Source organism: Mirounga angustirostris, unplaced genomic scaffold, assembly GCF_029215605.1.
Source record: "Mirounga angustirostris isolate CCGP_5_RB_7025 unplaced genomic scaffold, mMirAng1.0.hap1 SCAF_11, whole genome shotgun sequence".
NCBI lineage: Eukaryota > Metazoa > Chordata > Mammalia > Carnivora > Phocidae > Mirounga > Mirounga angustirostris.
In genome coordinates this window covers 80,539,870-80,563,912 of record NW_026991719.1, presented here as the reverse complement: position 1 = coordinate 80,563,912, position 24,043 = coordinate 80,539,870, and the positions used below count along the sequence as shown (strand labels likewise).

At 43.3% G+C, this 24,043-nt stretch overlaps 1 protein-coding gene across 6 annotated transcripts in view; it reads left to right on the top strand.

The window, feature by feature from the left end:
- SYTL4 (synaptotagmin like 4) overlaps positions 1-23,145 on the top strand; it is a 60,865-nt gene extending 37,720 nt beyond the window's left edge. For all 6 annotated transcript variants that reach the window (XM_064574332.1, XM_064574336.1, XM_064574333.1 and 3 more), the window contains 12 exons: positions 7,222-7,323; positions 7,798-7,873; positions 8,208-8,298; positions 8,410-8,513; positions 9,224-9,316; positions 10,548-10,726; positions 11,012-11,114; positions 11,846-12,007; positions 15,736-15,844; positions 18,532-18,631; positions 19,418-19,626; positions 21,265-23,145. In XM_064574332.1, coding sequence (XP_064430402.1) covers positions 7,222-7,323; positions 7,798-7,873; positions 8,208-8,298; positions 8,410-8,513; positions 9,224-9,316; positions 10,548-10,726; positions 11,012-11,114; positions 11,846-12,007; positions 15,736-15,844; positions 18,532-18,631; positions 19,418-19,626; positions 21,265-21,413 — 1,477 coding nt within the window. In that variant the 3' untranslated portion in view covers positions 21,414-23,145. The remainder of the gene's footprint in view (positions 1-7,221; positions 7,324-7,797; positions 7,874-8,207; positions 8,299-8,409; positions 8,514-9,223; positions 9,317-10,547; positions 10,727-11,011; positions 11,115-11,845; positions 12,008-15,735; positions 15,845-18,531; positions 18,632-19,417; positions 19,627-21,264) is intronic.
- Positions 23,146-24,043: the final 898 nt, after the last annotated feature.

Below are 24,043 nucleotides of genomic sequence, written 5' to 3'. Positions count from 1 at the left end.
TATCTTGGCTGGGTATTGTATTCTTGGGTCATACTTTTTTTCCCTCAGAATGTTGTAGACACTACTCCACTGTCTTCTGCCACTGAATGTGACTGTGATGAAGTCTGAGGCCAGCTAGTCTTTTGTTTTTCTCCCTTGTAGGTAACTGAGTGTGTGTGTGTGTGTGTGTGCACACGCATGTGTGCACACGTGCATGTGTGCACACATCTCAGTGGTGATCATTCTGCATCATTTCCCCCTAATATGTACCCTTGATGAGTCCTTTCTTCATTGCTGGAAAATTTTTCTGTATCATATCCTCTGAACTTTTTTTCTGTTTAATTAGTTAAGTTTCCCACCTTAGGGACATTGGATTTCTTTTTTGTAAAAATTTTTTTTATTTATTTGACAGAGAGACAGAGAGCACAAGCAGGGGGAGCGGCAGAGGGAGAGGGAGAAACAGACTCCCCACTGAGCAGGGAGCCTGATGCGGGACTCGATCGCAGGACTCAGGGATCATGACCCCAGCCGAAGGCAAATGCTTAATGACTGAGCCACCCAGGCGCCCCTGAGGACATTGGATTTCTTCTTTTTTTTTTTTTTTAAGATTTTATTTATTTATTTGACAGAGCGAGACACAGCGAGAGAGGGAACACAAGCAGGGGGAGTGGGAGAGGGAGAAGCAGGCTTCCCGTGGAGCGGGGAGCACGATGCGGGGCTCGATCCCAGGACCTGGGATCATGACCCAAGCCGAAGGCAGATGCTTAACGACTGAGCCACCCAGGTACCCCGGATTTCTTATTTCTTTATTCTCCTTTTCTGTCCTTTTCTTTAACTATCAAATGCAAGAGAAAAGAAAGGTAAAAGCAATGAACTGTGATTAACCCAACCCTTTCCTCTATGCTATTACTTTGACTTTCAGACATTTTCATTATTCCCCCTCTTCCCTTTCTTTTTGCTATATCTAATGTACTTTTAGAACGAATTATCTTGGGACACCTGGGTAGCTCAGTCGGTTAAGCGTCTGACTCTTGGTTTCAGCTCAGATCATGATCTCAGGCTTATGATCTCAGGCTTATGATCTCAGGATCGTGAGGTCAAGCCCCACATTGGGCTCCATGCTCAATGCAGAGTGTGCTTGAGATTCTTACCCCCTCCCTCCCCCTCTGCCTCTGCTTCTCCCTACCCCATGTGCCATTTTCTCTCTCAAGTAAGTAAGTAAATAAATATCTTTTAAAAAGAGAATGAATTATCTTGATTAGGTTTTAATTTGTTCTTTGCTCTCAATCTTCCTTTTCCCCTAATGTTGTTTTATCATCTTTCCTGTTTGAGCTCTTATGCTTTATCAAATCTATATTCTTATTAAGTTCCTACATAGTATAGAGTACTCACAAGAAAGCTACTTATTTTCTTAGGGTTATATTCTTCTCCAGAATAGTTCTCTGCCTATATTGCAAGTTGATTCTATTTCTCTCCACCCCATGGCATATTTATATATCTGCCTGACCATTTCTTCTCATTTTACTCATGTTTAACCCGGGAAGTTCTACCTGTATCTTTTATTTGTTCTGATACAGTGTGTGAATCCTCCTTGACAGGCCTCTCACCTCAACCTGAGACAATTTATCTCTTCCCTACCCCCAGCTGTACTTTAAGAATAGAATATTGCTTGTGATATGCTTCTTTTTTGGCACTTGAGGGGAAGGGCAAAAGGCACCTTGGGGGTCTTGGGTTTGGGTCTGCTGAAATTCTCTTAAATGTCCAGGCTCACACAGTCCAGCTCTGGATGCATCCTCTAACTCATACCCTTGCTCCCCTAGAGATCACATACCCCAGCTGTCGTGTCTACCTCTGTTGGGATCCTCCAGTGGTACCTGGGGCTACAAATCTTGAGAACTTTGTTTTCCTAGACTCATTCCAGGACTACTGACTCACTCACTTCATCTGCACATCTCTACATCAGATGGAGTTTTGCTGTGCTAAATCTTTTCTTCTGTTTTCTTAGCCATGACTTTTTGAACTTCAGGACCTGAGGCTTTACTCCTTGTTTGGTTGCTGCTGGTGAATTTTTTGGCTTTTTATTTGTGTTTTGTTCCCCATACCTTTCCCTCAGCCAAAGGGAAGTGACTTGATTAAATCATAAAACATGATTTATATGATTGTTGAAAAGCAATATAGAAATATGTAAAATGAGTCCCCAGTAACCTCACTGCTTCTGCCCCAGACTATTATTGTTAATAGGCATTACTAGTTTTGGTATATGGACTACCAGACCATCTAAATGTACAAATATAGATTGGATTCTTAAACTTTTATTTTTTTAAAAAGATTATTTATTTACTTGAGAGAGAGTAAGAGAGAGAAAGGGCACAGAGGGAGAAGGAGAAGCAGACTCACTGGTGAGCAGGGAGCCCGATGCAGGACTCGATCCCAGGACGCTGGGATCACGACCTGAGCCGAAGGCAGACGTCCAGCTGACTGAGCCACCCAGGCACCCTGGATTCTTAAATTTTTAATCTCTTTTTAAAAAAGGACCGTACTACATACAAATTTAGTGGTAAAAAATGAAAGAGAAAGAATTTTAAAAACTCAATAATATAGATAATCCCATAGAAAATTGGCAAAATATTTGAACAGACATTTTGCCAAAGGCAATATACAGATTTCAAATAAGCACATAAAAAGATGCTCAACTTCTTTAGTTATTAGGGAAATACAAATTAAAATCATAATAAGATACTACCATATACCCACTAGACTGGCTAAAATGTAAAAACTGACCATACCAGTTGTTGGTGAGGATGTAGAGCAACTGGAATTCTCATACACTGCTGGTGGGAATGTGCAACAGTGCAGCCCCTTTGAAAACCAGTTTAGTAGTAGTTCAGTTAAATGTGCACTACCTTGCGATTCAGCCATTCCATTTCTCGGTATTTACTCGAGAGGCGAAAGCATATGTCCATGCAAAGACTTGTACATGAATGTTCATGGCAGCTTTGTTTGTAATAGCCAAAACCTGGAAACAACTCAAATGTCTATTAACAGGTGAAGGGATGAATTGTGGTTGGCTTATACAGTGGAATACTACTCAGCAATCGAAAGGAATAAACTATTGATACAAGCAATAACATGGGTGAATCTCAAAATAATCCTGTTGAGTGAAAGAAGCCAAACAAAAGAGAGGACATACTGTACGATTCTATTTATATAAAATTCTAGAAAATGCACCCCACATTTTAGTGGCAGAACACAGATCAGCACTTCCTGTCTAGGGACAGAGGCAGGGAGGGAGTAATGGATTATGAAGGAGCAAGAGGAAACCCTTGAGAGTGATAGATGTATTCACTCACTTAATTGAGGTAATGGTTTCACGAGTGTATGTATATGCTAAAACTCATCAAATTGCACACTTAACCCCGTGCAGTTTATTTATGTCAGTTATAACTCAAGGTGTAAAAGGAACAACTCTAGAAAAATATAACATCGACATCTTTCTGTGTCCGCACCAAGGGTCTATCTCATTCTTTTTGCTATCTGTATGGTGTTTCATTGTGTGTGTGTACTGTGATTTTATCCACACAGCTTCGGGTGGGTGACTCATCTGTTCTAGGTGATGAGGCCGCCCCTTTTTCCTTTTGGATAAGGGTAAAAACAGCTTTTATTTCCCGAATCCGATTAACACATCTGACATCATCGGTCAGAATGCAATTTCTGAAAACTACTGCTTCTGGCTATCTAGGACCTCTTGTCTCATTGGACCCAGAAGACTTATTTATCCTAAACATGGAAGCAGATTAAGTGGCCATAAATGATCTTTGCTATAAAATTATGGAGCCTCAGAGGTAATCACATTCAGCCCTCTTGTTTTTACAGAAAAGAAAACAAGATAAGTGATTTCCCTGAGATCATACAGATAGGTAGAGGCCAGGACTCCCATCTCTTAGTCTATTTTTTACTGCACAGATGTCAGTAATTGCCTTTTTGCCCTAGGGTTATTTGTATCAGCTCTGGATTAGTACGTATTCATCTTTAGGAAAAAATACAAGCAGAAAACACACTCCATGGGCTATTGTTAAACTGCCTCTCTAGAGGAATGGTTCTGCTTTGGGTTCCTTATTCTTTGGAGCAAAGAGGGGAAAAAAGTAAAAATGAAATCAACTTTCCTGCTGTGCCTTGGACGATAAAGCTAATATATCTCTCAAGAAATGACCACCGTTTCACCTCTTGCAGGCCCCAGGATTTTAACCCCCACTGTCTGTTTTCATAAAGCTATTGCAAACATCATGTGATAACTTGGAAAGTTTATTCTTTACTGCTTAAGACATTATAGATTCTGGCTATTTTGTTCTTTTTTTTTTCTGGTTACTTTGTTCTTTGTTCATGTACTAGTTCATGCATTTTTTAAACAAATGTCTGTGAATGCCTACTATTTGCCAGGCACTGTTTTAGGCCGTGGGATACACTGGTAAATACAAGGAAGTCCCTTGCTTGTGGAGCTTAGATTTGGGGATGGGGAGACACAGACAGTAATCAAATGCATATATCAAATCAGATGTTGACAAGTGCTATGGAGAAAATGAAGTAGGCTAAAAGGATAGGGAGTGCCAGGAAAACATGTGTGCCATGTTTCCTGTTATCCACTTAGGATAGCCAGGGAAAGTCTTAATAATACGGTGATACCTGAGCAAAGACATGAAGCAAATGGGGGAGCAAATCCTGAGAGTATCTGGGGGAAAAGCATTGTGGGCAGAGAAAGCAGAAGATACAAAGACCTTAAGGTGAGTTGGTATTTGGCACGTTTGAATACTCTGGAACTGAGTGAGCAAGGGGAGAAGTGGTAGGAGATGAGGACAGAGAAGGGATGAGAAGCAGATCATGTAAGACTTTGTTGGCACTTGTAAGGACTCTGTCTTTCACTCCGAGTGACATGATACAATTTTTCTATTTTTAAATTGAGGTAAAATTCACATAACATATAATTCATCATTTTCACAAGTTTAAGGCATGCCATTCAGTGGCTTTTAGTACTTCGAGAATGCTGCGCAACTGTCGCCATGGTCTAACTTCAGAACATTTCCATCACTACAGAAAGAAACCCCGCACCTCTTAAGCAGTCACTCCCCATTTCCTCCAGTCCCTAATCTGCTTTCTGTCTCTCTGTGGGTTTGCCTACTCTGGATATTTCATATAAGTGGAGTCATAGAAAATACTGCTTGCTTCTTTCACTTCACGTAATGTTTTCAAGGTTCATCTATGTTGTAGTATGGATCAGAACTTGATTTCTTTTTATTGACAGTAATATTTCATTGTATAGGATATACCACATTTTGTTTATCCATTCATCCATTGGTGAATATTTAGACTGTTTCCACCTGTTGGCTATTGTGAATAATGCTGGTCTGAACAGTCACGCACAAGTTTTTGTGTGAACACATGTTTTCAGTTCTCTTGGGTGTATACCTAGAAGTGGAATTGCTGGGTCATATGGTAATTCTATGCTGGATTTATATTTTATTTTATTTTATTCCTTAAATTTATTTACTTTAAAGATTTTATTTATTATTATTATTATTATTTTGTCAGAGAGAGCACAAGCAGGGGGAGTGGCAGGCAGAGGGAGAAGTAGGCTCCTTGCTGAGCAAGGAGCCCCTGGATTTATATTTTAAAAGCTCATTTTGACTGTTCTATTGAGGATAGATTGTGTAGGGACAAGGGTATAAGTAGGGAGTTCAGTCAGGAGGCTGTTGTGACCATATTGTGACCAGTAGCTGGATGATGGTGGTTTGGACCAAAGTAATGGCAGTGGAGGGGCTGAGAACTGGTCAGATTCTAGATATAATTGAAGACAAAGCCAAGAGTGTTTGCTAACAGATTGAGTTTGTATTGTGAGAGAATGAGGGGAGTTAAGGGAAACTGTTAAGATTTTTGACCAGACACATGAAAGGAGAAAGTTGTCATTTGATGAAATTGAGAGAAGAATGGGTTTGGGGGAGGATTAGGGCCTTAGTTTTGCACTTGCTGTGTTTGAGACATCCAAGTAGAGATGTCAAGTAGGCTGTTGGAAATACAAGCCTGGTGTTTGAGTGAGAGATAAATTTAGGAGTTATTGGTTTATAGAGGATATTTAAAGCCATGAGACTAGATGAGATCATTTAGGGATAATTCTAGATAGTGAAGAGAAGCAGCCTAAGGAATAAGCCTGGACACAATCCAAAGACTGGAGATTTAGGAGATGAAGGACCAGCAAAGGAGCCTGCGAAGGGGACTGCAGCAAGATCAGAGGACCAGGAGAGTGTCATGTCCTGGCAGCCAAGTGAAATTAGTTGAGATTCTTGAGGAAGAATGATTTTTCTCTTTTTCTTACTGCTCTCACAAATTCCTTGAGGCTCAGGAATGGTGTCCTTCCTTTTAGCAATGAGAACTGCTGTTTTGAATGCCCAGGGTCATCCATAAAGCTGAGAAAGAATTCTGGTCTTTTGAATACGGTCTTTGAAACATACTTCTTATTTATGTGTCTACTTTAAGCCCCACTGAGGGGATTCAGTCAACAAATATAGGAGTGCCCACTGTATGGTAGTTACTCTTCTAGGCACTGGGAACACAGCAGTGAATAAGATATGTGGTCACTGATCTCACACAACTTAGTCTAATGCAGGAGAAAGACATTAAATAGGTCATTTGTTTAAATTATTGGATAAATTAAATAATTTGTTTAAAAGACATAAATAATTACATGTGGGATGACCGCTATCAAGAAATCAGGGTGCTTTCGGAGCATATAGGAAGGTTACTAATCCAGACTTGGAGTGGGGACATAGAGAGATCTAGAGGAATTAACATAGAAGGAGATTCCTGAAGAAGGAGTTGATTTAGCCAGGTGAGGAAAATGGTCATTGTGAAAAGAACATCCCAGGCAGAGAAAAAAGTAAAAGGGAGAACTTTGGCATATTCAAGGAACCAAAAGAGCTTAATCATTCTGGAAACGTAAAGTATAAGGAAGGTGGAGATGAGTCTGGAGAAGTGAACAGGGGGCAAAATCCTAAGGGTTTTCTTGCCATGGGAAGGAGTTTGAACTCAATCCCAACAGCAATGAGGAACTGCTGAACAGTTTTCACAGTATACTCAGATATTTATCTGAGAAAGATCACTCAGGCTACCAGGGTGAGTGGGCTGGAAGGAGGCCCGACTCCCAGCAGGAGAGCCCACTTCCTCTACATAATCGCCTCTTGGTTTTTATTCTAGTGTGCCATTTGAAGTGCCCAAGCCGAAAAGTGGAAAGAGTGCACTGGAGGCTGAGAGCGAGAGTCTGGATAGCTACACAGCTGACTCGGATAGCCTGTCAAGGTGAAACCCCTATGAGTCCCGGCACCTCCGCTCATCCCAAGTCTCCATTTTGTTGTCTAGTTCAGGATGCAGGGTTCCTGTAGCTTCAGTGTGTCTGCCTTCTGTCCTCATCAGGTCAAATGAAGTATTTTCTCTCATCTTGCCACAAGTCTTGTCAGTAGTACATCTGCTGTTGGCTCCGAGCACAGCCTTCTGGGGCATGCTAACTTCCACAGGCTGCTGCATCTTGGAGGAGTCTTCCTGGACCAGTAGCAACTGCCCCCGGTGTCCCTTAGGAATGGGGGAGTGAGTGTGTTTGTGCAAAGTTGCTTTTCTGCTTGTCTGCATTCCTTCAAGGTAAATCAGATGTGAAGTATTACCTTCTGGATTTGGTTACTACAGTGACCCCAAGCCAGTGGATCTCCTTCCACAGAGCTTCCATAGATGGGGAAGGTGAGGAGGTGATTTTGTTATAACTTCTATATCTACCTCCAGGAGAGACTCTCTGGATAAATCTGGCCTCTTTCCAGAATGGAAGAAGATGTCTGCCCCTGCACCTCAAGTGGAAAAGGTAAGGTTTTGTTATTGGTCAGTTGGGGTCTCTCTCTCTCTTTTCTCTCTTTCTTTCTCCCTTCTCAGGAGCAGTTTGCATCAAGAGTTCAACTAAACAAATTTCAGTTTAGATTCACTTGGGAGTATTGAAGGTTTTGGTTGAAACATGTGAGAAAATACGTTTCGTACTACTTCCTAGGATTAAATTCCTAAGATTAAATTAATCTTTCCTTTAACTTTGTATAGTTTAGCAAAAATCTGAGCCTTATTCTTCCTAAGGCTCTTTTTCCTTACTCCATCCTTCCAGCTACCCTACAATCCTTTTCCATTTCCTTGCCCTTATTCCTTCCTAGGAAACTCAGCCTGGGGGTCAAAATGTGATATCTGTTGATGAGGGTGAGATGATATTTAAGAAGAACACCAGAAAAGTCCTCAGGCCTTCAGGTAGGTTTCCCTTCATGGCCTTTGAGATTGAAGTCCTGCATGCCCTGGATGTGTTCTTGGTATGGAAAAGAGTAGGTCTCTTATGTTTTGGGTTTTTGGTCTTCCATTCAGAATATACTAAATCTGTGATTGATCTTCGCCCGGAAGATGTGGGACATGAAAGTGGCTCCTTGGGAGACAGAAGCAAATCTGTCCCAGGCCTCAGTGTAGATATGGTAAGTACCCTTGTATTGGTCGCTATATGAAATTTTATAAATCTAGAGTTGACCTTAGTACTTGATACTCCTAATCAATCTGTTTAATTCTTTAGGAAAAGGCAACATGAATCTTAATTCCTCCAAATTTCTAAAGTAAATCTGGTTGCTGAATCACTTAAAAAAAAAGACTGTCTTCACTGTCTCTTTTATCTTCTAATACGTTGCTTGATATATAGTTGGGAGCTCAAATAAATACTTATTTTTTTAAAGATTTTATTTATTTATTTGACAGAGAGAGAGACAGTGAGAGAGAGAGAGCACAAGCAGGGAGAGTGGGAGAGGGAGAAGCAGGCTTCCCGCTGAGCAGGGAGCCCAATGTGGGGCTCAATCCCAGGATCATGACCCGAGCCGAAGGCAGATGCTTAACGACTGAGCCACCCAGGCGCCCCAATAAATACTTATTTTGATTAAAATATAAAGCGTTGGTTGGGTTGGGGCAGTCGAATGGGAAAGAGATATTCTTATCTTGTTCTTTTGAGATTGGAAAAAGATGGTTGGAATATAGTTTGGAAGCCTGAAATGGGAGACACAAAATGAGGATAATGTGCATGTATATGCGCATGACACTTCAGAGTTGAGTCATAATTATGGCTCCCACTCAAGGAAGTTTATTAGTCTTTGAACTTTTTCTAACTTTATTAACTCTGAATCTATATTTACTGTTCCAGGAAGAGGAAGAGGAAGAAGAAGACATTGACCATCTGGTGAAGCTGCATCGCCAGAAGCTAGCTAGGAGCAGCATGCGAAGTGGTTCCTCCATGGTAAGTTCTAGTAGTTTTGGGCTACAGACATGTTGGGGTACCAGGAATGAAGGAAGTATCTCTCTAGAGCTGAGCCAGGACCTGGGGAAATCATCCTTGTCACTCTTTCCAGGTAAGTGAGATGCATTTGTCTGTTCATATCCTCAGTTTAGATAGTAGTTGCTTAGGGTACAGCTAGGTGACTTTCCTTGGCCTCTGCCCTGGAAGTAGTCAGTAATTAGGCAGTTTGGGCTAGAGACATTCTTGATCACAGCTTTGTGAACAGTAAACCATGACTTCTCCTCTAAAAAGGTTAACAGGCCACGAAGTGAGCAAGATAGTATTTCTTCATCACAGTCCACTCCAGATCTCACATTCAAGAGCATTGTCCTGACAGGGGCCCTGGCAGGGTTAATTGGCACCTGGGTATGATTAAGGAGCAGCAATGTCAATCAGAATCATGAAGTTAAAGGCACATTTAAGAATTAGGGCCTAGTTCTGTCAGAAGTATGAAGATTGGTGTTTAGGGGACAGAGAGTCAGGAACCGAAGTGATTGGGGTTCGTTCCCATCCCCACACAGGAATAGAATGGCAGGCTTACATATGGCAAGGGGGAAAAGAAAAAAAAGGAGAGGGAAACAAGCCATAAGAGACTCTTAAGAATAGAGAACAAACTGTGGGTTGATGGAGGGAGGTGGATGGGGGCTGGGCTAGATGGGGGATGGGTATTAAAGAGGGCACTTGTCATGTTGAGCACTGGGTGTTGTATGTAAGTGCTGAGTCACTGCATTCTACTCCAGACACCAATATTGCACCGCATGTTAACTAAGATTTAAATAAAAAAAGAAACCCACAGATAATTAAGGCACTTTGTTTTAATTAGTACCTGACCCCTGCCAGCCAACATGTTAGCATATATAACATATACCAGAAACATAGTTTCATCTTACCTGTATTCCTTGTCTACCTTCTGGGCCATGTGAAAACTAAAACTAAAAATTGTAAAAAGAGGGAAAGAAGAGAAGCTAAGAGCATGGGTGAGCCATGAACTGGTTGTTAACCTCAGCAGTGAGTGTGCTACTAGCTCTCTCATCCTCTGGGTACAAGACTGTTGGCAGCGCTCGCTTACCGCAGGGGCTTCTGAAGATGTTGTTTTGTTCAGTGACTGTGGCTTTATTATGAGGGAAGATGTGAGCAGTGTGGGAAGGGGAGGTATGCCTTTATCAGATGTTTGTGGGTGCTTTATCTGCAGAGTACAATTGGCAGCATGATGAGCATCTATAGTGAAGCTGGCGACTTTGGCAACATCTTTGTGACTGGCAAGATTGCCTTTTCCCTGAAGTATGAGCGGCAAACACAGACTCTGGTCATCCACGTGAAGGAGTGCCACCAGCTGGCGTACGCTGATGAAGCTAAGAAGCGCTCTAACCCGTGAGTGCTTCTGGAATCTGACTGGTGCTCTGAGATGGGAGCTCGGACCCTGGCATCTCGGTTATCACTTCCTGGGCAGACAGGGAGGTGTATTTGAGAGCGGCTAGGGGAGATACGGGAAAGGGACCAGGACTGGGAACATGCTAGAAGGACATGCCTGAGAGGGCTTGCTGTGACATTTTCATTTCATCATGGCATCTGTATGGAGAGCAGAGGAGTGAAGAATGGGCTTGAGGAAAAAAACAAACAAACAATAAATGACTCCGTACTCTCCTTGATTTCTAGATACGTGAAGACTTACCTTCTGCCTGACAGGTCCCGCCAAGGAAAAAGAAAAACCAGCATCAAGCGGGACACCACCAATCCACTGTATGATGAGACCCTCAGAGTACGTATCTAGATCCCGAGAGGAGAACACGTTCTGTCTTGTGTGCTAAGCTGTAGCTATTCCTCTGCTCCAGGGCTGGGTGACATGGTGTTCAGTGGCCATGTCTGTATCTGAATATATGCCATGGGCATCTGTTCACATGCTAACCTCCCAGAGAAGAGAACAAAAGTGATCTGGCTTTCTTGCATTGTTGTGAAACTGGAGATTCATGTGACCACAAATCTCATGTTATTTTACTTTTTAAAAGATTTCATTTATTTGAGAGAGAGAGTGAGAGTGCGTGCACGTGAGTGGGGGGAGGGGCAGAGGGAGAAGCAGGCTCCCCGCTGAGCAGGGACCCCCAACACGGGGCTGGATCCCAGGACCCTGGGTTCATGGCCTGAGCCGAAGGCAGACGCTTCACCGACTGAGCCACCCAGGTGCCCCCACAAATCTCCTTTTAAAAAGTCATTTGGGATCAGGAGTTTCTGTGGCAGTCTGTTTTGAAGATTCCGTTGTTCTTTTACCCAGTCAAGGAAAAATTGATTTTCCAGGTCCCACCATAGAATGTGGATTTGTGTGAAATGGGGTAAGTGAAGGCTTTGATTAAGGAAACTCAAAGTACTTAGGGACCAAAGTAATTTGGTATTCAGGATTATGGACTTTGGGTATGGTTGCTCAGAGTTTGGAATAATCTTTTCTGAGGAATTACCACAAACTAATCACCTTGGGCTTCTCTTTTTCTTTCGCAGTATGAGATCCCAGAATCTCTTCTGGCCCAGAGGACTTTGCAGTTCTCAGTTTGGCATCATGGTCGTTTTGGCAGAAACACTTTCCTTGGAGAGGCAGAGGTTCAAATGGATTCCTGGAAGCTTGATAAGAAACTGGATCATTGCCTCCCTTTACACGGAAAGGTAGTCAGTCTGCTTTAACAACTCCTTACACAGTTTGGATCTGAAGTAGCATGGTCTGCAGGGACCTCTGCTGGTACATGTTGGTGGCGTCTTTGAATGTAATCTGTAGAGTTCTAGGGCACCCTGCTGGGGTTTCTGAGTTTGACAGTAACTTCAGATGCGCTTGCACGTGAAGTGCGTTATCATCTCCTTGTAGGCCAGGCAAAGGATGAAGCACGGTTTTCCTTTGAAAAGTCTTTCATATGTGTGCCAAGCTTTGCCTCATAACCTTCCAGAGGCCGGGCATACCCTAACATCCTAACTTGCGCCTCTTCTCCAAGCTAACCTCTTGGGTGTCTCCTAATCACTCCTTTTCCGAGCTGATCTTTTCACTGAAGAAGTGGGAAGTAAAACAATTCATGGGGTTCTAATTGTGCTCTTAGTCACACAAGCCAGGGCAAATTTTACTTTGGTGATGGCACCTCAGGCGAGAGTGTAGCAGTTTCCAAAAATAGTGCCTGAGGTCCAAGTGCAGACCTGGATTTGAGTCCTGGTTCTGTTATCTGCCAGCTAGGTAAGTCACCCCTGTTCTTTTTTTTTTTTTTTTTTTAATTTTTTTTTTTTAAGATTTTATTTATTTATTTGAGAGAGAATGAGAGAGAGCACATGAGAGGGGGGAGGGTCAGAGGGAGAAGCAGACTCCCTGCCGAGCAGGGAGCCTGATGCGGGACTCGATCCAGGGACTCCAGGATCATGACCTGAGCCGAAGACAGTCGCTTAACCAACTGAGCCACCCAGGCGCCCAGTCACCCCTGTTCTAAAACAACTTAGGCAAGTCACTTAACTTCTGTGAGTCTCAGTTTATTCATCCACAAAATGGAGATCATAATAATATTTCTCTTTCACAGGCTTGTCCACAAAGTGCCAAGCAATGCCTGGTACCTCACGGACACTGTCATTCTGGTTAAGATGAAATTGCTAAAAGAGAGTTAGGATTTCTTGATGATCTGAACTGTTCAATGGCAAGGTTCCTTGGTAAATTTTTTTTACACTAACGTTTTCTTTTTTTATTATTATTATTTTCAGTTAGCCAACGTATCATTAGTTTTTGATGTATACACTAGCATTTTTCAATGCTAAAAATAGTACATGGTGCATAGACTATCTTTGGAAAGATAGCCAGGAAACTAGCAGCAGTGGCTGTCTCTGGGAAGAGAGACTGAGGTGAGAGAGCAATTTAGTTTTCTCTGTGTGCCCTTTTAGAATGTCTGAACTTTTTTACCATGTCTACATGTATTGCTTATTTAAAAAATTAAGAACAAGAGGATTTGTGTACACGTGGTTTGAAATTGCAACGACACAGAAGTATATAAAAAGAAAAGTACATTCCAATCCCTAGAAATAACCACCCTTATCAACTACTTGGATATCTTGATAGAGATTTTATATTAAGCAGCATGAATATGCACGTAGGGATTTATATTTGTTCCTTTTTATACAAATAGGCTTGTATGAAACTCATCGTGTACATATACCTTGATTTTTTTCATGTAACAATTCATTATCGTGGACATCTTTCTCTGCCATCACTTACATATCTATCTCATTTTCATTGCTGTATAGTGTTCTTTCATGTGCCTATATTATAAATTGTTGGCTTTTTTTTCTGTTAAAACTATGCTGTAATATATCTTGGCATTCTTATGTGAATGTAACATAAGGGAAATTTCTGGTGGTGGGATTTGTTGAGTCAGTCATGCAATATTTTGATAGCTACTTCCTTCCATAAAAAATATTAACAATGTTAAATCTGCCCTTTTATTTATTTTTTAAAAGATTTTATTTATTTATTTGACAGAGAGAGACACAGCGAGAGAGGGAACACAAGCAGGGGGAGTGGGAGAGGGAGAAGCAGGCTTCCCGCGGAGCAGGGAGCCCGATGCGGGGCTCGATCCCAGGACCCTGTGATCATGACCTGAGCCGAAGGCAGATGCTCAATGACTGAGCCACCCAGGTGCCCCACATCTGCCCTTTTAAATACATAAAAGCAGGAAAGCAGTGATCACCAATCTATAGCATATTATTAGAAATGTAGAATCTCTTTTTTAAAGATTTTACTTGAGAGAGAGAGAGAGCGCGCGCATGCGAGCGCAAGCTGGGGGAGGGGCAGAGGGAGACGAGAAGCAGACTCCCCACTGAGCAGGAAGCCTGATGAGGCTCCATCCCAGGACTCCAGGATCATGACCTGGGCCGAGGGCAGATGCTTAACCGACTGAGCCACCCAGGCGCCCCAGAAATGTAGAATTTCTTAATCATTTGGCACACGAGTCATTCTCTCAGGGGCCTACAGTTGATATAATGATATTGGAAATGTCACCATAAGCCATTATGAACTACTGCCAATGAAAGCGTCTTACATCAAAAGAAAAGAAAAAAACTGCGTTAAGATGGAGACATTTGCTCTTTGCAATTATTTTGAGCTAGAATGGAAATATGCTACTGAAAAAATACACCAATTTCTTGTGAAGGCTAAACTCCAGTTTTAAGAATCTCCTGAAGTTCACAATCTGGAAATGAATCAGTTGTGTAGACATGTATAAACAACAAAAAATCCACTCCAGCATTACAGATCTATTTTAACTTAAAACTGTCTACATTTATTGCCTCTGATCTATCTCTTTTTTCCCCCTAGCAATCCACTTGCTCCCATTCAGCTTTCTCTTCCTGGCATCCACCTCCCTATTCTTTTATATCTCTCCCATATACTAAACTGTGCATCTGGGTATGTGGTACATTTTTCCAAGCCAATGGGGATTATGCCTTCCTGGCATTGGTATACTCCATGCTGAGGACCTAGGTGAGAGGAGCCCCAGTGAACACAGGCAGGTGACAGGGCATGTCTGGTCTGCACCAACTCATGTTATGGATACCGAAGCAGAAAGAAGTGAACCATGCCCAGGGAGCCAATAGAATGAAGCAATTCTGGTACCAACAGCCAAAGACAATATGCCACTTGCCGCTCATTCCAGACATTCATTCATTCACTCTTACATTCATTCCATAAATATTTGTGGAGCACCTACTATGTGCCGGGTACTTGGCTAAGTGTCAGGCCTACTAGGCCGAGCAAATCTCGGGTGACTCCTGGCCTCCTGGCATCTAGGTTCTAGTGCTAGAGACAGCCATTCATCAAAAGTAACGTAAATACATATAAAATCAGAAATTGTGGCATGCTCAAATCCTTGCAACAGAGTTCCACCTAGCTTTCAAATCTTTGCAAACTCTCTTTAAAAAAATACTTTTTATCTTTGAAAATCATACAAGCAACACATACCATTCTCTTGAAAAAGACTGTATGTGTGTGTGTGTGTGTGTGTGTGTATATATATATATATATATATATATATATATATATATATTTGGAATCTAGTGGGCATTGCAGACGACTACACTACAGTTACTAGATTCTGAATACCCTCAAAGGTCTTGCAGCGAAGTTGCCACACAGACTCACAGGCAACTGATACCATGATGAAGAACCTTTGTTGGTTTTTCTGCAGCCCCTTCTGAAGGAACTGTCTTAGAAACCCATGGCTGCCGTGGCCTGGGGACCCTGGATTGTATTCATAAGGAGGATTCTCTTATGTCGTGAAGCTGTTCTTGGAGTCAATTTTCGAGTCTCCTCAGCGAGAGGTCCCAACAGCCCCTGAGAAGCCCCGCTTGACCTGTTGGGTTTCCCTGTGTTTCAGATCAGTGCTGAGTCCCCGACTGGCTTGCCATCACACAAAGGCGAGTTGGTGGTTTCATTGAAATACATCCCAGCCTCCAAACTCCCTATTGGAGGTGACCGGAAAAAGAGTGAGTTTGTTTTTTTGTGGGGTGGGGTGGGGTGGGGGCTGGATTTAGCCCTGAGGCTTCTGTACAGGGTGGCTGTGAGATAGTGCAGCTGGCCGCCAGCACTGTGGGCGAAACCAGATTGAGATGCTCCCTGGATCATCCTCTAGGGAAGATTCCTTTACTAAGTGAGCCTTTTCTGTATCATTTTCAAGCAGAAGGGAGTATCTTCGGGTTGGCACTCTTTTTTTTTTTTTTTTTAGGCCATTAAACAGACTTGGTCTCGGTCCAGGTACGGCAAGCTATGAAGAGGGCAGATTAGAACAGAAACTTTGGGGGTGAGAAAGGGTAGTTGCAAGGGGTGGTGAAGTGTGAGGGACAGGAAGTTAAAGGTGGAGGAAGAGTCAATGAACATACAGGGCACTGTGCTAGTGACTAGGGATAGATATGTAAATGAATAAGACATATTTGACCTCCCTTGAGAAGCTTAGTGTAGCAAGGATGACAGTCCTATGCTAAAAGAGGAGTGATGAATTCTCTCTGGTTACATTTGGGGAGAAATTTATTTTTATTTATTTATTTAAAGATTTTATTTATTTATTTGACACAGAGAGACACACAGCGAGAGAGGGAACACAAGTAGGGGGAGTGGGAGAGGGAGAAGGGAGCCCAATGTGGGGCTCGATCCCAGGACCCTGGGATCATGACCTGAGCCGAAGGCAGACGCTTAACGACTGAGCCACCCAGGCGCCCCTGGGGAGAACTTTAAAGAGGAAGTAAGGATGAAACTGGACTTCAGATTTTACCAGGCAGGAAAGGAAGAGGATGGGGTGAGAAGAGCAGTTCCAGAAGACACAGCATGAGCAAAGGTTTTAAAAAGGCATGGTAAATGTGAGGTTGTGTGTGAGGAGTTCACTACCGTGAACAAACTCCAGGTGGCACTGGAGTTATGGTTTGTGTATGTGGGGGTGGAGCTGGAATTGTTGATAAGGTGAGTGCCTGACTGAAAAGGGCTTTGAACATAAGGGTAAGGAGTTGAATTTGATCCATTGGTGCAATGGGAAGCCAAAGTTCTTAGAAAGATACCTGTAGCAGGGTCGAATCCATAGGATACGGGGATGAACAATACCCCCAAGAAAGGTGTGCGGGATGACTAGAGAAGAGAAGCAAGGATAGAACCTAGGGAAGAGCCAACACTTTAAAGAGAGGACGAAAAGCTAGCGAGGCAGAGGGTTATTAGGAAAGGGCTTGGAGAAGAAAAGAGCAGAGGTTGTCAATAGTGTTGAAATACTACTGGGATGTCAGGCCGGTGAGGATGGAGAAGACATGGCTCATCGGCGTTAGGTTGTATTTTCAGTGGGTCAGTGGAAGCAGAAGCCAGATTTCACCAGAAACTAGGCTGGGTGAATGAAGCAAAGAAGCAGAAGTAGTGAGTGTGAACTCTTTTTTTAGGATAATTGATGGTGAAAGAAAGAGATAAGTGTAAAGGGAGATTTTCTTTTTAAAGAATTTTTTCTTTTTAAAAAAGATTTTATTTGAGAGAGAAGGAGAGAGAAAGTACAAGCAAGGGGGAGGGGCTGAGGGAGAGGGAGAAGCAGACTCCCTGATAAGCAGGAAGCCTGATGTGGGGCTCGATCCCAGGACCCCAGGATCATGACCTAAGCCGAAGGCAGATGCTTAACTGACTGAGCCACCCAGGTGCCCCTTTTTAAAGGATTTTTAAAAGAAGAGGTGAGATTAGCATATATTTAGACTGAGGAGACAGGACTAGTAGAGGAAGAGATATTAAGGAGGTGGGTTCTCCCTCTAACTCTTCTCCCTGGCTTGTGCTTTCTCTCTCACTCAAATAAATAATAAAATCTTTAAACAAAAGGGAGGGGTGTGCCTGGGTGGCTCAGTGGGTTAAGCGTCTGCCTTTGGCTCAGGTCATGGTCCCAGGGGCCTGGGATCGAGCCCTGCGTCCGGCTCCCTGCTCAGCGGGGAGTCTGCTTCTCCCTCTGCCTCTCCCCCCTGGCTTGTGCTCTCTCTCTCTCGCTCACTCTCTCTCTCTCTCTCTCAAATAAATAAATAAAATCTTAAAAAAAATGGAAGGTGGTGGTTGAAATTGATGATGCTTGATGAGTCCTGTAAAGTGGGCATGGGATCAAGAACACAAGCAGGGGAGTTCCCTTTTTAAAAATCATTCAACACAGGGCGCCTGGGTGGCTCAGTTGGTTAAGCAACTGCCTTCGGCTCAGGTCATGATCCTGGAGTCCCGGGATCGAGTCCCGCATCGGGCTCCCTGCTCAGCAGGGAGTCTGCTTCTCCCGCTCCCCCCTCTTGTGCTCTGTCTCTAAAATAAATAAATAAAATCTTAAAAAAAAAAAAAATCATTCAACAAATATCAGGCAACTTTACTTCTCTAAGCCTCCACTTTCCCATTTATAAAATAGGAATAATAGTAGATATCTTATACGGTTGCTTTGACAATTAAATGCTTACTGTAGAATCAGGCACATAGCCAGTTTTCTAAAAAGCATTTATTGCTATTGTTGTCCTTACTAATTGAGTCAGGCACTGTGTTAGGTCCTGAGGGTGGAAGTCAGATGTGGTCCAGTTGTCATGGAGCTTGCTGCCTTCAGGAGCCAGGGATGGAAGGTGCTCTGTAGAAAAGGTCAAGTGAAATCTGAAGCGGGGAGATGCTCACTTGCTATGGCTGACCTCCCTTGCAGGTAAAGGTGGGGAAGGGGGAGAGCTCCAGGTGTGGATCAAAGAAGCCAAGAATCTGACAGCTGCCAAATCAGGAGGGACTTCAGACAGCTTTGTCAAGGGGTGAGTCCCCGGCTCCAGCACCAAACTAACCAGTTCCAGGACAAGGAAGCTACGAGAGGAACCCAAATTAACCTTTCTCTATGGATATTATCCTTGTATATCCTGCCACCTCCCGCAACCGACTCTGTTCCTGAAAGTAGGTAATAGGAAAACCTCCACAAAACCTCTGCCTTTGTCCTGGTCTGAGCTCAGTTTGGATGGTGCTGTAGTGTGGATTTCCAAAGAGGAGGGTGGGAGACAGAGAGGCTGGACTTTTCCTTTGTTATAGACTTCGGCTTTTGATGAATCCTGAATCAAAAGCTGTGTCCTCTGACTGTTCGGATTTAGGAGCGCAGGACCCTGTTCCCCACAGTATTGCAGCAACGCCAGTTTTCCCCAAATGATAGATCACACCGCCCCTCCCCGCCCCCGCTGACTCAAGTTCTCTAGCAAATCGTGTGGCTAAGCCTGGAGTTATGACCATTGGTTTTCTTGAAAGAGGACCTTGTCCAGTCGAAATGGAATCAAATATTTAAAACCCCTGTTTGGTAGAGTATAGATAACAGTTTACTAATGACACTATATTAATTTTCTCTCCAGGTTAAAGGAATTGAATCAGGTGAAAGATCCAGTGGGGGTAGTGGGAACTCTGCTTCGGCATATTCGAAGGAGGGAGGGTCTGTGTGTGCTAGCATCCGCATGGCGACTTACCTTCCTGGGCTAGGCCTGCGGTAGGGGGACAGGGGAATTTCGGTCAATATTTGCCAGCTTTGAGTAGCTCGTTGATCACTGCCCACCCTCTGCCAGATACCTCCTTCCCATGAGGAACAAGGCCAGTAAGCGTAAAACTCCTGTGATGAAGAAGACCCTGAATCCCCACTACAACCACACATTTGTCTACAATGGTGTGAGGCTGGAAGATCTACAGCACATGTGCCTGGAACTGACAGTGTGGGACCGGGAGCCCCTGGCCAGCAATGACTTCCTGGGCGGGGTCAGGCTGGGTGTTGGCACTGGTGAGAGCCTCTCCCCCTGTCCTAACTCTTTTAAAGGTCTCTTGTGTATTTTTCCCTCCTCATCTGCCTTTATCCCTTCCTTCAGAGCTTCTCTATAGCAAGCGTTGTCTTCTTTTCTTTTCGGTTAACATTTGGTCACTGTTTACTGAGTGCCTACTCTGTGCAGACCTTAGGGGAGGCTGAGCTCATGCGCTGTTAATGCGCACACATAAACGGGACCCTGATGGCCACGAATGCCATCATCTCAGCATCAAAAAAAAATCTAAAAACCTACCTGTAGCTGTACGGATAATTTCCATCTTCCATCCTGTTATAATGAAAGAGGAGCCTTTCTAGCAAAGGCCAAGCTCTTTCCAAGTGTTCTGGATCACCCCCTAACCTTCTTAACCTCACTTCTGGAATCTCCTGTCTCTCCTGTCTGATCACTTTCATTCCCTCTACCTCCCTACTGGAGGTGAAAACAGATACACTTGGGTATTGCCAATCTTAAGAAACAGAAATTAACCTTTTCTTGACCCTGCGTCCCCCTTCTAATTCCTTAAAAGGAACTGTCTCTACTTCCTCACATCTCTTTTAGTCCTCAGTCCACTGTGATCTGGCTTCTGTCTCACCACTTCACTGAGCAGTTGCTCATGGTAAACTTTTGTTTTCATCTTACTAGAATTATCATGCAATTTAGCATAGCTGATCACTCCCTTTTTCTTCAAATACTTAGCTTCTACTGATTCTGCACTTGTCTTTGTGGCTTTCTCATTCTCTACCCAAACTAAATATTGGTGTTTTTCAAGGCTTAGTCTTGAATCCTTTTTGCTCTCTGCAGTCTCTGCACGCCTGCGGCCTTAAATACTACTTGTATGTTAATAAGTCATACAAAGCACTTAACCCAAAGTGTCTAGAATGAGGTTTTTACAAATGTAAGCCAGTTCATATCAGTCCCCCGCTTAAAACCCTTCAGGGGCTTACTCTTGTACTTAGAAGACAATCCCAAGTTCTTACCGTTCTGCCAGACCCCTATAGATTCTGGCCCCTTTGTTCCTTTATAATTCATCCCTATATCACTCTCCTACTTGCTCCCTGTGCTCCAAGCACAATGACTCTTTCTGCTCCCCAAATATACCAAGCTCATTCCAACTTCAGAACCTTTGCAATTATTGTTAACCTCTGTCTGGCTCCTTCCCATCCTTTGGAGCTTGACTCAGATGTCTCCTTGGAGGGGCGCTCAGACCACTCCGTCTAAAGGAGGCCCTGATCTAGGCACTGCCGATCACCCTGTTTATTTACTTCATGACATTTATCTCGCTATCTGAAGTATTCTTGACTTCCTTGTAGATGTTCTGTTTCCCCCATTCAAATGTAAGCTGCCTGTAAGGCAGGACTTTTTTTTTTTTTTTTTTCTTTGTTCACCACTGTATCTTCCAAGCCCCGAAGAGTACCCGGTACACAGTAGGCACTCAATAAATGTTTGTTGAAAAGATGAATTACAAGACAGGAGGAATGAGACCACATACAATCCGAACCTCAGGCCTGGAGTCTACAGCTAGAGAAAAAAAGGTGTTTAGCTGCTGCCGTATCACCCATCTTTCCCAGGGGGCTGAGGTGTGGGTTCCCTGTTCAGCCTCCTCTGGTGTTTCTCCTCAGGGATCAGTAATGGGGAAGTGGTGGACTGGATGGACTCGACTGGGGAAGAAGTGAGCCTGTGGCAGAAGATGCGACAGTACCCAGGGTCTTGGGCAGAAGGGACTCTGCAGCTGCGTTCCTCGATGGCCAAGCAGAAGCTGGGCTTATGAGTCCCTGTCCTTCTCTGCAGGTCCAGCCCTGTCCAGGGCAAGTCGGAGGAAGTGAAGAAACCAAGAGCAAAGATTTATAATTTTGTGTGTGTGTGTGTACGTGTGTGTGTTATGTATGTGTGTGTATAAACATGTATTTCTACAATTCTTATTATGCTAGAGTGATGCAGACTTGTTCCCCTTTTTAAAGCAGGCTCAAGACTAAGGGTCTGTTCAAAATGTTTTTATTTGTGCATAATCTAGTATATATCCAGAGTCCATGCTTATGTCTTTATGGTGTTTAATTAACTTAAAAATCCTTTAAAACAAGTTCTTTATCTCCTGTCTGGCAAACCGTTTCCTCCTTCCCCAGGAAGCCCTGGCTATCTTTGGCATTCCCACAGGTCTGTGTTTCAAGGTGTGCCTGGTCTGAGGCCAAGGCTCTGGGAAGCAGGGTTGGGTTACTAAAGACAGGAGAAGATGGGAGAGAGGTGAGTAGGTCTGCCCCCTTCCTTTCCAATTTCTGTTTTTAAACTCCATTTTTACCCTGATACATTTCTGGAACTTGGCTTTTAACTCTTCTTGCTCTTAAGCAGTTTCCATAGTGCTTGGGTCTCATGGTTTTCTTTGAAATGCTAAGAAAGTTCCTAAGTTCCTTCCAGCTCCAGAAACCTTCACTAGACCTTTAGGGGACCCTCGTAATGGAGCTGCTTTAGAAAAACACTTTAATTAGGTAGTGACTGAGTCATGGACGTGCCCAAAATGGCTTCTCAGTGGTCTCATAGGACCAGAGTGGCTGAGAGTGAAATGTCTCCCAGCCTGTGCTGGATCTTTGCATTGTATACAGATACAGCTGTTCTTGGAGAACTCCTCATATCTCCAATAAAAGACATCTTCCCCCTCATATGCCACATGTTCCTTAGCATTTGTGTCCACGGTGTGGTACCACACAGAATACGGTCTACATACCATTATGCCAGCCAGAATAGCCAAGTACTGTCTAAACTGGCCCAGTGTTGGGGCGCCTGGGTGGCTCAATTGGTTAAGCCACTGCCTTCGGCTCAGGTCGTGATCTGGGGGTCCTGGGATGGAGTCCCCCATCAGGCTCCCTGCTCCTTGGGGAGCCTACTTCTCCCTCTGCCTCTTCCCCTCCCCCCTGCTTGTGCTCTCTCTCTCGTTCACTCTCGCTCTCTCAAATAAATAAAAATCTTTAAAAAAATAAACTGGCCCAGTGTTTCTCCAGACTGGGCACTGTTAGTACTCTAAGAGAATGTGTTTAGAGAATCTCCTAGTTATTCTGACTTCCTTCTTGAGGTAACTTCAGTTTCTATTTTTCCTATTGTTTCCTAAACTTGACCTAGATATAAAGTGGGTGTGATGTGTTGAGACCTTTCTAGGAAGGGTCTGGTGACCTGAGCCTCATTTTCTGAAACTCACTGTACCAGACTGACCTTTTTATCCTTGCAAGTGTACCTACACAAAGTTGTTTGTGAAAGGAGTCTATACCAGAGAAGAAATCCCTTTTGGTAGAGTCTGCTGATTTCTCCTATAAGAGGCCCTTAGATCGAGGGCAGTTCCCGTGGTTTCTACTGTATGGGTGATCTGAATGGAGGAGTGTTTTTAAAAGGTTTGTTTGGTATGGATTGATATTGTAATGGAAAGCATAATTTGGAATCCTGGCCTGTAACTCGCTCCTTTGTTCTCCAACCCCTGAAATGTACGTGTGCGTCAATAAAGCTTTCTCACTTGTCAAGTGTTTGCATTTGTTAGTTCTGCTGAGGCTTTTCTCTCTGATGTCCTCACCTACTGCTGCTGCTGTTCAGTGGTTTGAAGGAGAAGAATCAAAGTGACAAATGCCCTTCCCTAACCGTACACTGTACTGATTCAAAGAAAATTTCCCTTTCCCTACGGTTGCTGCCTGATAGCTCTGCTGAGCTCTGATCTATTGACCTTTGTGTTTGGTATCTAGGGAGAGACCTGAGAATCCATCTTAAAAGTGACACCACTTTTCTTTCTCTCTCAAGTGTCAAGGGAATTCCTTCTCTAGTTTTGTAGTCCCCTATCACTAGGAAGGAGAGAGCTGTGTGTATATGTATGAGCACAGGGGAAGGAAGATGTTCTCTGCTGTGTTTCTTTCTGGATCCTTCACTGTCTCTAGGAGGTAGGGCCTTTTTCCTTCACTCCTACTATCATTATTTAGTTTTGAGAAATAAATAACACAGATACTAAGCACCTCATCTCAGAAATAAGGCCCTGGGTTAAGAAACCTGGGTTTCTAGGGAGAGCCCAAGTGATTCTTGACCTCTTGTGCAAAAAGACATTAATATGTATTAGATGTCTTTTGTGTACGAAGCTTTATGCTAGGCACATTATATATTAGTGCCTTAATTTCTCCAAGCACCTTATGAAGTAGGAAAATTTCCCTTTTTACAGATGAGGAAAGTCAAGTCCACTATTGCACAACAGAGTTGGGATTTGAATCAAGGTCTGATTCTGTGTATCATGCTACTTCCTGCAAGGGCTTTATATGTGTTATGGGCAGAGTCAAAGGAAGGGATGACTCCCTTATTCTAAAATCTCTCAAGTAAGTTTAGTCTACAAGGTAGGATAATCAGAATGCCTCGGAGGTTACCTAACCAGCTGACTGAATC